General features: G+C 38.1%; 1 protein-coding gene across 1 annotated transcript in view; it reads right to left on the bottom strand.

Annotated features, from left to right (window-relative positions):
- LOC111857778 (protein unc-13 homolog B) overlaps positions 1 to 13487 on the bottom strand; it is a 124937-nt gene extending 111450 nt beyond the window's left edge. The window contains exon 1 of the mRNA XM_023838928.2: positions 13242 to 13487. Within this exon, the coding sequence (XP_023694696.2) occupies positions 13242 to 13263 (22 nt within the window). The 5' untranslated portion in view covers positions 13264 to 13487. The remainder of the gene's footprint in view (positions 1 to 13241) is intronic.
- Between the last annotated feature and the right edge of the window lie 2447 nt (positions 13488 to 15934).

The raw sequence follows: 15934 nt of genomic DNA, 5'->3' as shown, positions 1-15934 counted from the left end.
AGAAGAAATACTACTTGTAGCATTACAATAATAAAGTTCATTATTTAGGTGTATAAAATACTGTACATATAAATTAAACTGACTCATTATAGCAAAGGTGCTTTTTAAAGTTTTTTAATAATACAATGTTATGACTACAAATTAACATTTATCTGTTGGGTTAATAACTGAAGTTCTTAAGTTTACAACAAATAATAGATAAAATTAGTTATGTTGCCGCCTGTATCTTTGCAATGTCTGTAAATTACAGTATTTTGGTCCATGTCGGACTTTGCAAATCCAAACCATCTCCACACAATCAAAGTAGAACCCCTTTTGGAACCAATCCTTATCCATAAGCTATGCTGCACACTGTTTATTCAACAGCGTAGCCAACCAGTTTACGGGCCGCGCGTTGTCATGAGGACATACTGTAAGTAACAACCCGATGGTATATGAAGTTTTTTTTTGTTTCCAAATTAGCTAAATGGCTAGAAAAGATCAGTTAATTTTCAGTTCAAGATCTATTTACCAAGTTGAGATTCACTGAGAAGGACAACCGATAAAAAAACACGACATACAGACAGAACTGAGATGTTATGCAGGCTGAAATTGCTCTGATTCATATTGGTCTGCTTTTGTTGTAGTACTATTGCAGCCTCCGAACATGCAAGCATCACATCATGGGCGTCTGCTGGTTTGTTCTGTCATTGTAATATAAGTGTTAAGTAGTACTTTTGTAACTGGGTATTCATTAGAAGCTCAGCCTACTCAGCTGGCATTTCAACATTTATTCACAAGTGAATCAACATCATGGATTAAGGCTGAATCATGATTGGAAAAACAAATCAGTGTTGATATTGCAGCATTGTTTCATCTTACTTTTTAACATGGGTGAAGTTCAACCAACAACCTGCCACTAATGTGACAGTATCAATGTGTATGTATTTTATTTCTTCAAACAATCCAGCAAGTTTCTTAGGAAGGAAGTCATGGAGATTATATTTGGATTTTTATTAAAGAGTACTCCCAATGAGTTGCATCATTGTGCAAATTATGAGAGAAAATATTTGTTATTGAATTATAGTCAGGGATGCACATAACTGGTATGAAAGTATGCATTCACCTTTAACAATGACATGCGTGGCAATCAATCGTTGTAACAGTGCAAGCGCGTAGCTATTTCATGCACATTTGTGTTGATATGACAATAAATGACTGCATTTTAACCTTTAAATGCCAATTCGTATTTCACTTGCAATATAAAGGTTATAATGCATGGTAATTTTTTATCAGTGCAAATGCACATAAAATAAGTATACATTTGCATTGTTACAATGCGCTGGTACAGTATGTATTGATTTCATACTAGTTATATAAGTCAAACAAGTGTGATTTATATTGCGACAAGCTAACTTCTTTTACTACTTCAATTTGAGAAGCAAGATTAAGAGCAATGGTAGCCTGTTTTAAAGGAGCAGTTCAGCCCAAAACTGAATAAAGATATGGGTTAGAGGGCTTTAGTGCTATCTATCCATCTAGATTGTTCTGCTGGGAGATGCCTTGTTTTGAAGATATCAGCCATAGAAATGTCAGTCTCCTCTCGAATATAATGGGAGTGAATGACATTCTTTCAGTGGTAAAGCGCCAGAAAAACACATTTGAAAAATTCAGAAATTTTCATTTCTGAAGTGGTCTTATGATCAAAACATAATAAAAATGCTAATAAAATATAATGATCATAATAATTTAAAAGGCAGAAATGTATATGTCGTTGAAGACATTAGGTCGATTGAAATTCATCTTGTTACAACTTCAACATTAATTTATACATATTTTATTGACCTTTGTACAACCATTAGCATTAAACATCGTTTCAATGTTTTTTCAACAACTGATATTTCAACTACATTTCAGCTTTGACGGGCGGTCACGTGCCGTCTGGGTAGCCTCCCCTTTCGACAGCACCCATGGTTGAATATGTAAATGTAGCGCTGTATCGTGGTAGATCACTCTGAAAGGCTTATCATGGATACATTTACAACCTGTCGTGATAAATTATCGTCATATGGCCTACCAGTAGTGTGCACTTATGTACACATTTTTTTTCCGTATGAGTGCTTGTGATGTTCATGTGTAAAATATAAAAAAACCAACAACAGCAATAATAATAATAATAATAATTTCAGGAATTCATCAGCACTTCTCCGATTCTATACTGAAAATCACCAAAATTAAGCAACTTTTGTACTTATTATACAAATGCAGGTATGAAAAGACATTTAATAAACAGCTAGAAAGATGCAATTAGTGGGCTAAAGAACAGTTGCCAAAACGCTGCTTCCAGCAGTCAGGACAGTTCATTTCAGTGCCCACCCTATCTAAGATAAGATATTATATGTGCATATTAATGTACGTGATACCAAAACAATCTCCTGTACTAGTAAACACCAAAAACTGCTATAACTGCATACCCAGCAGCTCTGACTTTAACAAGGCAAGAGCCCCTCCGGAAATAATAGGATGCATCTCAGAGGGTCACAATCTGATCCGAGTCTAATGACCCATCATGTCAAAAAGCTATGCCCTGCAACACTCAAAAATGGCTCTGTGATGACAGCCAGTACCAAGCCTCAACCCCAGAGTACCCTGTAGAATGTCTATGGGGAGCAGCAGAGAAAAGTGCTTTTACGGAATCGTCTGATAAACCATCCAATGAGTTTTCAGTATCCTAACCTTTGTACCAGCCAGTCTTATAAAAGGTTTCAGTATTCAGTATTAAATTGGAGACAAAAATCCTAATACACACTTACATGAAAGAGTCATGCACACCAATTCCTGCTTATTTAAACACAAACATCAGTACCGATATATTTTTTCCTTAAGCTTTCTAGAAAAAAGACAAAAACACATTCCTGGCAAGATAAACCAGAGAGTGGAAAAAGGAACACGAAAGCAAATCTGGCTGAGGCAGGAAGGAAGCACTGCTGACATGTAGCTTTGCAGATGGAAAAAGGGAAACAAAATGGAAAACAAAGCAAGGAAAGAAGGCAAATCTGTTCAAAGACAGAACATTCAGTATCACTCCAGCAGGAACCAAGAGAAGTTCACCACACATTTTAGGGACATAGAAAAGAGACCTGGCCACTATATATACTGTATATACACACACATACACACAACAAAAGCATTAGTGTGACAATCATCAGGATAAATGGAACAAATACTGAAATACACATAAACATGCATACATAAGGCCCGCAAAAACAAACATTATTTTGATGATTGATTAATCAAGTGATCAGGTGTCTAGATGACTTTAGGTGAGCCAAAACACAGAGTTTAAAAGGGCCCTATTATGCTCTGAAAATCTTCTGAAATTCTGAAGATTTCTTCATTTTCAAATACCATAATGTTTATTTTTGTATATATTACATACATACAAAAACAAACATTATGGTATTTGAAAATGAAGACATTTTCAGAATCCCAAACCGTTTTAAATAACATAAATTCGTGAATCAGAACAGTACTGCAATGCTTAAACACACTCCAGGCAAACCACGCCTATGAATTCTGTTTTCTGTTTTTCATATCCGCTCCCAATCCACCACACTCCTAATATCACTCCGTCTTTAGCTGATAATCCTCACTTAGCAGCTGCTGATGTAAAGGGCAGACAGCCGAGGGTCACATCTGTAGGCCAGCACTAAAAACCACACATGGACTCTGACGTCCATTACTTGCCAACAGCTCTATGAGATGAGAATTAAATTCTTCCAGCAGAAAGAAGTGAATGTAATGATTCCAGCCATATGATATTACTTTTATTGCCCTGCCAGACGGAAGTGGCTTAACAGATTTCAAAAAGATCTGCTGGGAATTCAGCTTGCTAGAAACCAGTCCTAAATGCCCATTTTCATCCTTAGAAGCATTCTCCCATTATGTTTTAAAGATGTGGAATGACATGTCTACAGTCATTTTCATCTGGACCCTTTCTTCCAGTCTATTACAATACTAATAATTTTAATTAAAACAGAAATTCAGTACATCCTGAATACAAACTGATTAAATATATTTCATATTATAAGAAATCACAATACAACTAATAATAAAATTACAGGAAATGCAAAAATCTGCATGCTTATCGCCTGGCAGGAGAATTTAACACACATGCTTTTCGTCATCAACAAATAACTACAACTACAGCCAACATTTTTCTGACTGCCAAATACCCCTAATTAAAATAGTTCTAATTAAGTCATATTTATGACAAACTAGCAGATTTTGTTCTCCTAAGCATCATACTACATGTTCTATGGATCTAAACTGGAATTTCAGCACTCATTCTAAAGTGTGTAAGTACAAGATACACAAGGTGCATTTTTAGGTGCACATGCAGTGTGACATTTCTTCCATTCACATTGGCAGGCCCTCTCTGTTCCTTAATAGCTTCTTTGCCATTGGTCTTTGGCCACAGTAACATCTCTGCATGCCCTCGAGCTGCATTTACAGCTAGTGACCATACAAGTGTTTTAACCCTCTCACAACTTTAAATATATACTTCCCGAGATCTACAGATCAAATCAAACGTTCCTTACAGGCTGCTACTATGTTCATAGGCTACACAAAAACGGAAATAACACCTTTTTGATATGATCATAAGGACAAAGGGCAACTGATGGCAACTGATGCCAGATGATTAGGAAGAAGAATGACTGAAGACCACATCGCAAACACCTCTTTCAATGCAGAATGTGACACCTAAAGAAGAAACTCTGCTAGCTGATGCTTTAAAAGTTAAAAAGTAACGATGCATTTCTGAGTTTCTGTATGCAAATTTATCGCAATGTCTGTTAAAGTACAGCAAGCTGTGACAGAAAGACATATCTGAGGTTGCTACTTGTCAAAAGCAAACCACAGTCCTAAATACATTCTGTCAAAAACATAAGCTTAGACATTCGCCACCGTTTTAGCATCCCCAGTCATAAACAAAATGCATAGCTGGTACTTTGTGTTGAAAGCAGGCAGCTATGGACAACTTTGAGCTCTTGCAATGAAATGTGCCCCATTATGTGTTTGAAATTCAGTTGAAATCTTTGATCACAAAAAAATGCTAAATATGCAACAATAAATTATTTGGGAAAAGTAAAAACACTTTGGGGGGGGGGGGGGTTACATAAAATGACACACATTACATGCTTCAGATGCCCAGCTCATTGCACCCTCCAAAATGCCTCAGCTCGCCATTGGCCCAACGTGTTCATCTTGTTCGACACTTAAACTTTCTCAATATTTAAAGTTAGCAGCAGTGTCGATGTCATGGGGAGCATTCACAACCCCCCATCGTGGGTCCACCCATTAGATCTGTTCTGGCACCAGCACTGTAGTGACCAGAGTTAAAGGCATAACTAGTAGAATGGAGATCACTGCTCTGGATGATCAGAATTTTCCATAGTAAAGGACGAGGGATTTCGTCAGCTCATTATAGTTCCTGCGTGAAAGACAGGACCCAATATGACTGATTAATGATAATGAATCTGCTCAGTATGTAACTAACACTTAGTTACCGGTTAATTAATGCGCTAAGCAAGAGCGTACTACTATATTGTTTGTTTCCCCTCAAGGTGGTATCCATCGGGTTGGGGGTGTTGTGCAGAGAGGTCAGCAGAAGGGTGGAGGGACTGGAATTTCCTGTTGCAGAACAGTGATTGTTCTGCACTTAATGTACACCCCCATAGCATAGAGCAGCAGATGGCCTGGGGATTACAACCTCAACCAGCCCACTACCCCTGGTCACCATTGTCCCCTCCTCCCTCTGAACCACACACAGACACAGACACACAGTTATTTCTGCATTTAGATGAAGAAAATCTATGGAAAATGCCCGTCACTCTTTTTAATATATAAACATATGGTGTGTGGGGGGGCTCTGTATGTATTACATTGTGGGAACCAAATATCCCCAGAATGTGATAAAAACCTGTTACTTACAAGGAGAAACTCAATTTTATAAAAAAAAATCTCTGACTGCAATCAAAAAGCTAAAAATGTATAAAGTTTTGTCTTTTTCTTTGTGTGGTGTGTTTTTTAATGGCCTCAAAATATAGGGCACCTTCTGCCATATTATACCAGGATCAGGTTAATAGTAACACATCATTTACTGATTTTTCACTTAGCATACCAATCATGAGTGATACTGGCCAAAAATACAGGTAACACCAAAACTATATTCTAAAAACTTTCTCACTCCAACCACCCTAAGAAAAACAGTTTACTGATTTACTGGTGTAAAAGGCCTTTACTGGTGTATCGTACAGGAATATGCAATTCGCTGCCCATAATCATCAAATACTCTTCAAGAGGAGTCCTTTCATAGTTCTTTGATTCATCAAATTGCCGTCCTGACAGAAAGTGGAGCTCTGGGACACACGGGAGCTAAATACTGCTCATCTTCTGTTTGATGACATCCCCATGGAGACAGTTCTGTCTTCCAGCATAACAATGAGATACTGATGAAAGGAACCAGAGACAAGCTGTACCACTTCTGCCAGGTGGGGGTGTATCTGAAGAGACGGAAATCAATCAGATGAGACCAGCAGTCTACTACTGGCACGTCACATGCACTGTAGCCTGCTGAAGGAGACCTCTAATAACGCTTATCAGGGAGCCACTGAGTAAGAATTAAAATTTCATAAGTCAGCGCCTTTTATTTTGCAAAGGAAAGTAATTTCAGTTAGTGGGGAAAGTGTCTGAAAAGTCAGTGAAGATGATTCCTTGACGTTATAAGATCAGCTGCCACTAATACTTATTAATCAGTTTATAAAATACCACTGACATTGAAGACACACAAATATTTGTATTCATATCTTGGGGACTGTCCATTGATTACTATGAGAAACACCTTAATCCCAACAACAACCTTAACACAAACCCAGCCCTAACCTTAACCATAAGTTAAACTAAATCTTTTGGCATTTTTAGTTTTCTGATTGCAGTCACAGATTTTTTATAAAACCCAAAGTGGGGACCAAAAGTTTCCCCTTTTGGTCCCCACAGCATCTAAATAACAGGTTTTTATCACATCGTGGGTTTTTGTGAAACAGCACAGGACACACACACACACACACACACACACACACAAACAGCAGGGCTGCTAGTCCCAAATAATAGTAAAATAATAAACTGGCTTTTAAAAACGAGACAATACGTAAGGATTTCAGCTTTTTCATTAGCTATTCATGGAAGGTGAATAAAACAACATCATAAAACTGGGGGCTTGAGGTAGCAAACATTCTGGTTTAATCCTTTATGGAGAGCAATCAAAACGCATCCACCATACAAGGAGGAAAATAATGTACCTAGAAACAGAGAGACAGACTTGTTGGATTAGGATGACTCACCCAAACTTTTGTTCCTTAACAGCCATGACTGGAAAGAACTTCAGTTTCAGTTAATTCCGTTTCTGGCTATTTATGACGATATTTTTCCAGCCATGATAATATTCTATTACCATAGAAGTCATCCAGTTTGTGTGTAATACATGAATGGTCACATCCGGTTACAAAGAACACCCTCTGAATTAGCTCAGCCTACTGGAGGAGCAAGCTATTATGGTATGACGTAAATAAGATCCTTATGCAAATCATTTTTGCCTAATTATACCTCAAAAATGTTTTTAAACATGAGCACCCTAACACTAAAGGAACATGTCACATGAAAAACATAAAAGTACCCTAATATATTACAGTAAACACATATTTAACGTTATGTTTAAGCAAGATGATATGCGGCAGCTAAAACATAGCCTTCACACACTGTTCTACAGTGACCGGAAAGCTTCCTATCAGATGCATCTGTATACATAGCAGTTTTTGTTCTCCTGCCTGGAGATTAAGGGAAAAATGGTATCTGTTAGTTGTCAGAAATGTCTGGAAAGAACAGGTGTACAATATGGCAGCCATTCATAGTACAGACAATGGGTTCTATCCAAGTTAGTTTTATACTAAAGGCTGAAAGCACAGAGAAATGTTGAAGGTGACTCCAAGGTGAATCTACTCAATTCATCAATAAGTCTAACATTCCACCATAAATTTAAGGAGAAAGAAGAGCAATTGGTAACAAAACATTGTTGCTTCCAGAAATAATGGTGGCAAATCAAACAGGTGATGTTTTCCAAAAACAACAAAGCCGTAATCAAATCCTGGACAGACAGCGAAGGTCAGTGTAACTAATTTAGCTTCACAGGTGAACATCTGGTGCAGGATATAAATAATGAATTTATTATCCTATTCCTAAGGATTAATAAAAACCACCATGAAGACACAGAGGATCATCCATGCAGGCTGAGTACATGCACTCAGCAGTAATACCAGGGCTTGCACAGATCTTCAACTTAATTCACATACTAATAACTTAATGTGCCCAACAGACCAGTAAAAATGCAGTAAGTATTATTAGTGGAGCTGTAATACAACAACATTGCATTTCCCAGACAACTCCATGATTTGCTCCTTTATATATATAAATGTTTGTATTCTATGTATTCTTCATTTGCACCAAGACCAACATGTTCTGTGACATAACAGTAAGATCTGGGTCAGATACAATAATGGTACATGCAGCTCTGGAGGGGCCATGGACAGTCCCCCCCCCCCCATTTGCATGCTGTACATACATTTAACTGGTGCTTTTATCCAAACAGACTTACAGTAAAGGGAAGAGCTAGAATTTATGTGTGTTCCCTGATATTTAAACCTATAAGCTATGCATTGTTCTATCATAAGCCACCACAGACTAGACTGGATTGGACTGGGCTGGACTGGACTAGGGATGTGTTTCATGATTAAATCCCCTCATGATAAATTTAGCCAAGCTTAACTAAATAAATTTCATTGAACCAAAATACCGCTGTCTACAGAAAATTATAACAATCCTACCATACACTTTCCCCACCTCACAAAAAAGGGACACTTAAATTCTTGTTCAAACCATTTTCAGTTCCCCAAGATACATTTCACCAACCAGCTACCAGACTGCTGCCGATAAAATGTATCAAATGGGGAGGGAAACAAAGAAAAATCAATATGAACTTCCCTCCATCCACTTTCTGAAACTGCTTATCCTGTTCAGGATCATGCCGGCACCGGAGCCTATCCCAGAGGCTACAGGCACAAGCCAGCAATATACACTTTATTATAGAACAATCAGAAAATCATTTCATGCCCCACAGTTTGAGAATCACTGTCCTGTACAATGTTCCTGGGAAGTTTGCAACACAGAGTAAGTTTAGATGGCAGATGGCTCTGTTCACAAGATGGTGACTGCAGGTTCAATTTTGCTCTCAGCTGCCCTCTGTCATTGCAGTTCAAATTTTCCAATTTTGAGGTAATTCTGGGTCCGCTCAAGTGTGCATTTTCAGGTGTAGATTTTCATCTAAACAACGTTTACGAAATTGGTAATAATATCTATCAAAGATCATAGAGTAAAGAGATGAATAAGAAATAGAGTGATCCTGTTCACAATACGCCTCTAATCATCTCATCCTTCTCTTTGCTGTCATTAATTGCCGTTGCTTCAGTTTTGGGGTAATTTGTCTCAAAATTTGAACAGCTCCAGAACTTCACCCATACAATTTTCCTGCAAAGTTTAAGACATATCAATCTAATAGTTTGAGTTAACATGCTGACAAAATCTAGTGCAGTGTTTCTCAACCCAGTCCTCAGCGAACCCCAGCCAGTCCACGTTTTTGCTCCCTCCCAGCTCCCAGCCAATCAGGAACACCGAATAGCTGGTACAGGTGCGCTGGGAGCTGGGAGGGAGCAAAAACGTGGACTGGCTGGGGTTCGCTGAGGACTGGGTTGAGAAACACTGATCTAGTGTCTGAGATGGCTCTCTCTTTGCTATTATTATGCGGTACTGCTCCAACATCTGCATCTGCTCATTCCTTTCTTGCTATCACACAAGCGCTGCTGCTTCAATTTTTGGGGCAATTTGTCTGACAATGAAACCAGGTGCAGATCTTCATCCAAATAATGTTTTGTGAAGCAGTAATAAGATCTATCAATTTATTTTTTTTGTCCACTTTCACCCTTGCTTTCCTGGCCACCAAGCGGTGATGTGTTTTGGGGTGGTCTGTCTCAAAATTTAATAAATTCCAAAATAGCACCTATAAAATGCAGTTGCAAAGTTTAAAAAAGATCCATCAAATAGTTTTCAAGTTATTGTCTTAGCAAGTAAAGTGTCTTTGGTGGCAGCGAACCAGTCACGAAACCATGTGCATTCCCCAAAGTCTAGGGAATTCAATAATAATAATTATGACACAGCACTGTCAAACACTTGAATTTGGTGTTTATTAATTTTCCATAATTGCGCACGTAGTGCAGGCCATGTGAATCACATTAGTAAATCAATGTGCAATTATCTTTTATCCTAACCGTTTCTTGACAGAAACTATAAAAGCAAAGAATTTACTACAGGACACTTAGACAACGCTGCTTCATGCTCAGGACCAGGACCGGTTGTCAGTGATTAAATACCAAAATGATTTATTGATGTAGTGCACTTACAGTCGACATACTTTACAGCCTTGTTTAACCTGCCTAAATGGGATAGTACAGAAGTCTGATTTTTATATTCAGTACATAAGTTGGGTTTTACCCCTAAGGCAGCTGAATAGCAGGAGGTACATAAAGCTAAATAAAACAATAGTTGTGTGTGTGTGTGTGTATGTGCACATCATACACACACACACACACACACACTTTTTGGCCTCCACAGCCACGCCTTTAAAAACTAATAATGCACAACTCGGAGAGCATTTACTCGTTTATAGCACGGTTGCTACATATTTGGCTTAGATGTTTGTGCATAATGTTTGTTTGGGCTTACAAACTAATGACTGGCTTATGGTTTTAGTAACACACCATTTTCAAAATTGAGTTGTATAACGGTCTAATCAAAATGTTTAATAACAGTAGGCATGTGCGATATTTTTTCCCCATACACTCCAGACATTACATGGTATTTTGACTATTTTAAAGAAATACCATCTAAGCCAAAACAGTAGTTTTTCCAATAAATGTACTTTGGTTCATAAACATGAAAATATCTTCAAGTAGAAATGTGTTCCCGTTATGCATCCAAACTGAGGGTGCATTGGCTGAGATGTCTGTATGTCAGTTGATCTCCTTCACATTATTATCTGTCCTTTTTTGTGTGTGTATCTATGGACCCGAGTCTGTCAATAAAAGTAATTGATTGAATTGATTGATTGATTGTGTAGGTTTATGCCAAATGTGTGGCAACATGGTTTAATCGGGAATAATGCACTCCAAGCCATACATTATATGTCTAAAAATGCACTTCACAGAGGCAACCATGCAGTTAAAAACATATAATGCAGGGTTTGCCAAGCATTAACACTTACTTTGTAATTATTATTATTCTTAAAACATTGCAATTACAATATCACTGCAGGTTCCATGCAGAGAAGCCAGATAGAAGACACTTCCAATAACGTCCATTCATTTCCTGAAACCGCTGGTCCTATTCAGGGTCGTGGGGGCGCAGGCCAGGGAACAACCCAGGATGGGGCACCAACCCATTGCAGCTCCAATAACATATTCACCAGGATTTTTAAAATGTTTTTTTATTATTATTCAAACAAAAATGAAACCTGAAAACCTATCCATATTTTGTCGACTGTCCCATTGTCTACCTCTCTGACAGAACTAGTTACATTTGTTGAAGGATGAAGTCCATTCCATATTTGCTTAAAACAAGGTATGACTTTGAATAAATAATTCAGCCTTATCAACCTTCCTGCCAAGTAGAAAATCTCAGTTCCTGGATACCCTGATTATATCTCCTGCACCACTTCCTTAACTGTAAAAGTATTATACTGTACTTTCAGAAAGTAAGGCTATTTACAACAGGGCAAAGATGGATGCAATTAATAATAGTGACAAATGTTTAGGCCTACTTGCTGAAATGCACTTCTAATATCATGTTTTGTTATGCTGGAGATAAAACGGAACAAACAAATGTAGTAATATTGTAGCTGGAGTAGCACATATTGTGTTTTAAAGATTAAAGAACCGACATGAATATCAAGAGATTCTCCAGCTGAAAACAAAAGAACATCCAGATAAAGAAGTGTTTCTGGTGTCAAAAAAATACGGGAACACGGATTGCTAGATGTACAAATAAATTTCACATGCTACATGACCTATTTATAACTACACGCAAATGGTCCTGATCGCTACAATGGTGAATCTAAGTTGAGTACTATAATCGATATCAAGCTACACTATAACGAAACACGAAAGACAAAAAGCAGTAATACATTTTAAATATATTACCAAAATAAAATGTATTATCATTTTTTTATGCATTAAAATAATGTACCTACACTGTATACTGACAAAGCCTTTCAAGAATTAACCGATTTAATACGAGTAAATTAAGGTATAATTTTATAAGGCAAAACTTCCTTCAGTCTTTAACCATTGTAGCGATAATTAAGCAATACCTGGGAGAATAAGAATAAATACGAACGGAAGTCCAGTTCAAAAGTAACACGAACGGTACCCGCTAAGCTCATAGGAGGCAGGTTCAATTTTGAACAGCTAGCAATCAGTTGTCAGTATCAGTTGTTTTAAATACTAGCTTGACAGTGTACTACAATAATGCCATATTTCACTTTACTTGAAAACACAATAAATAGGCCTATTTTACATCTTAGTGTTTTAATAAGACCTGTCGCATTTATATCATAGCAGTGCGTTGAGCGTTTAAAAGTAAAGTCCCTTTTAGTTAATATCGAATCCAAAACTGTAAAATATTATTCATCTACCAAAAAGACTTCATCAGATTTTGAAGTTTATTTTGAAGACAATGGTTGGAAAACCCAAAGTACTTCGCGGTCATATCCGCGCTGCTGTTAATACCCAAAATTAATACTGCATCCTACTGTTACTCAGGCATGACGGCTTGTTTCGTTAACAAAGTAACCAATTTATATTTCACAATTCGGTTGTTTTCGTAACAATATAAATGTAACTGGTGCCGTTTTAGAGTCACTCAACTTACAAATGTAACAAGCTGCTTAAAACGCAAATAAATAACCGACGCAGAACTTCGTAGGGGGAATATGCGCTGTCAAAGCAGCTTTAAGCTACTATGCCGCACTTTGATAAAAACCCACGCGGAAATGTACTAAACAGGGCCACATGAAACATTTTGGAAAAAGTGAAATTTACCTCTCACACAGAGCAGAGACATTGCCAGAGCTTTATGTATATAAAAATATCCTTATTGGAGTTGACGAAGTTAAACCGGGACAAAAAAAATCCACCGGGTATGATCCATCACTAGAAAACTGTGGCTCCACACACTTCTTAAAGTCTTCACTTATTGTTACGAACAGGATAATACGTAAAAATACATTTCAGAGCTGAGACTTGAAAATAACATCTCCGAACCTCGCAACGCCATGATGGAAAATTAACAGGGACTCACCTAAGGTACATAAGTGCCCGAAGGGCGGAACAGATTTAGGCATAATTGACAAAAAAGATGTCCAAGCAGAGAACAGAATTCTCTCAAGGGGCGGGGTTTAGGAACATATTGACCTATGAGATGAAAGGAGGCGTGCAGAAATAGTAAACAGGTTGAGAGAACAGGTGGTGACGCATCAAAGACAACTGCCACCAGAATGCCGCTGCGGCAGCGATATTAGGATTTTTCCCACATCAGCTAAACTACAGATAGGTTTCGTGTATTATAGTTAAAATATTTCGGGATATAGTATGCCAATGTGCGTTTCCATGTACTTTACATTAGTTTTTTTTTAATTACCCCACCTCAGATAAATCTCGAAGTTCAGTTTGCTCTCGCAAATGCAAGCCAGACGTCTGTCGTACGTAGTTACAACTTCTTCACAGAAGTGCATTGATTACTACGAAACAATGAAGTTGAAACACTGAAAATGAAATAGCTTTCAAATGTTTTTTAAACTAATTCAGTTGTCTTATTCATCAGTGTATTGCTTTCATGGTGGATACTGTTATGTAATCCTTGAATTTGACTTGGCCTCTTGGTTATAATTCGTAATGAAGGTAACTCATTTCGGTAAATATTTCACTGCCATTCAAAATCATATGAAGAGTTTGAAATAGGGTGATCAGATAATTGATATCAAGGAGGACGCTTTAAACTCATTTCAATTAAATGTACTTGGATTTCACTTAAACACTGAGTTCTTGCTGTTTGCTGATTAGTCAGTCTCCTATATAATCATGCACATGTCACTAATGCTAATGTGAAACAGCTGAATGAGTCTTTCAATCAAGAAAACAATCCAGTAAAAGCACAATAACTGAACTATTTAGCCAAGAACAAGAGCTTTTCAGTTATTAAGTAGTTTGTAAAATCTGTAAGAGCTCAGTGTCCTCCTGACATGGATTATCTGGTCGCGCTAGTTTGAAATCAGTATATCCCATAATTAATTTGTCTTCTGTCATAAAACACTTCTTGTCATGTTTATGAAAAAACACATTCGCATAGAAAATCCTTAGTAGTGTATTTTTACCGTTTATAATGCGTGTGTCATCTAAATTAGGAAGATGCATGTAGGATGTCAAATCAGTTTCGTGATTCCTTTAGTCTGTGAGATAGTGACATCTAGTGGTTGAGGTATGGCTGTTGCAGCCGTCATATACGGAATTACACTTTATTGTATGCTTCGTACGGGAAATACGGTACAGTACATGTGCTTTGGAAACCGGTCGCCGCGCCGCCGCTGTCGTTAAGACTTCCTTGCCATTTCTATGCACGCTCATCTTAATAAGTCTAGCATTATAATAAATTCATATGTTTATTTCTAAAGTTAAAATGCTATATAACAGCTTTGTTTTTGTTTGCTGGTATTTAGTTTTCACAGGTTTGGGATCTGATACTTTATACAGATGTTATGTGCACCCCTTGTGTTTGCGGGGCAGTTTTTTCCCATTAACTGGAGCTTGTGTGTCTACAATCTAAAACTATCACAATCCACCTCTGTCATGTCCCCTTTTGGGCAGCAGAGGGTGCTGGCTATCCCGTGACCACCTAATTCAGGGGTGTCAAACTCCAATCCTGGGGGGCTGGAGCCCTGCACAGTTTTTGGTTTACCTTCATTTAACACACCTGATTCCCCAGGACTGGAGTTTGACACCCCTGACCTAATTGTGCTCTGACTGTAGTGATAATAACCCACACCTGTCTTTTGTTAGTCTCTCGATAGCAGCATGTATATGTGTGCCTGGCCTCATTGTGTTCCCCAGCTTGGTCATTGTTGCTGCTGTTTGTGTTTGCTTTCCCCGGCAGCTTGCTTCCCTGCAGGGCTCCCGTATCCCGGTTTGCTCTGCTCTGGCCTTGTCGCTTTCTGTTTTAGCCCCCTCGTGGTCCTTTATTTTCTGGTTGCCGTGTTGCACTCTAGTAAAAACCCCTGTGACCCTGTCAGTAGAGGTGGGAAGTTCAGGTCCAGGAAGTACAAATCCAGACCGATGTTTTGTTTCAACCAACCAGTTGAGTATAAAGAGTCACAGTTACAGAGTACTCAACTGGCTGGTTGAAATAAAACATTGGTCTGGATTTGTTCTTCCTGGACCAGAACTTTCCACATTTGCTTGTCAGTCCAGCTCAATGCTGCCTCGGGGTCTTGCCTCCTCCATCAGACATGAAAGAAACAATCTAGGTTTAGCAATCAGTTTAAAAAGGAGCAAACTGAGCACTCTATTCTGTCTCGGAGGCTGCCAGATGGCTCCTGCACGTATGATCCCAAGTTAATTAACTATAGATTGAGAGACTTTTATGAGCCACTTCACAAATCCCAAAACACCATGTTGCAGGCTGCTTTAGGTACACTGTAACTCATTGCCCTTGATGCCCCTTTTACATCAGGAGAGAATTT

Source organism: Paramormyrops kingsleyae, chromosome 7, assembly GCF_048594095.1.
Source record: "Paramormyrops kingsleyae isolate MSU_618 chromosome 7, PKINGS_0.4, whole genome shotgun sequence".
In the NCBI taxonomy this organism is placed as follows: Eukaryota; Metazoa; Chordata; class Actinopteri; order Osteoglossiformes; family Mormyridae; genus Paramormyrops; species Paramormyrops kingsleyae.
Note: the sequence above shows the minus strand (reverse complement) of the source record. Positions and strands in the feature narration are given on the sequence as shown.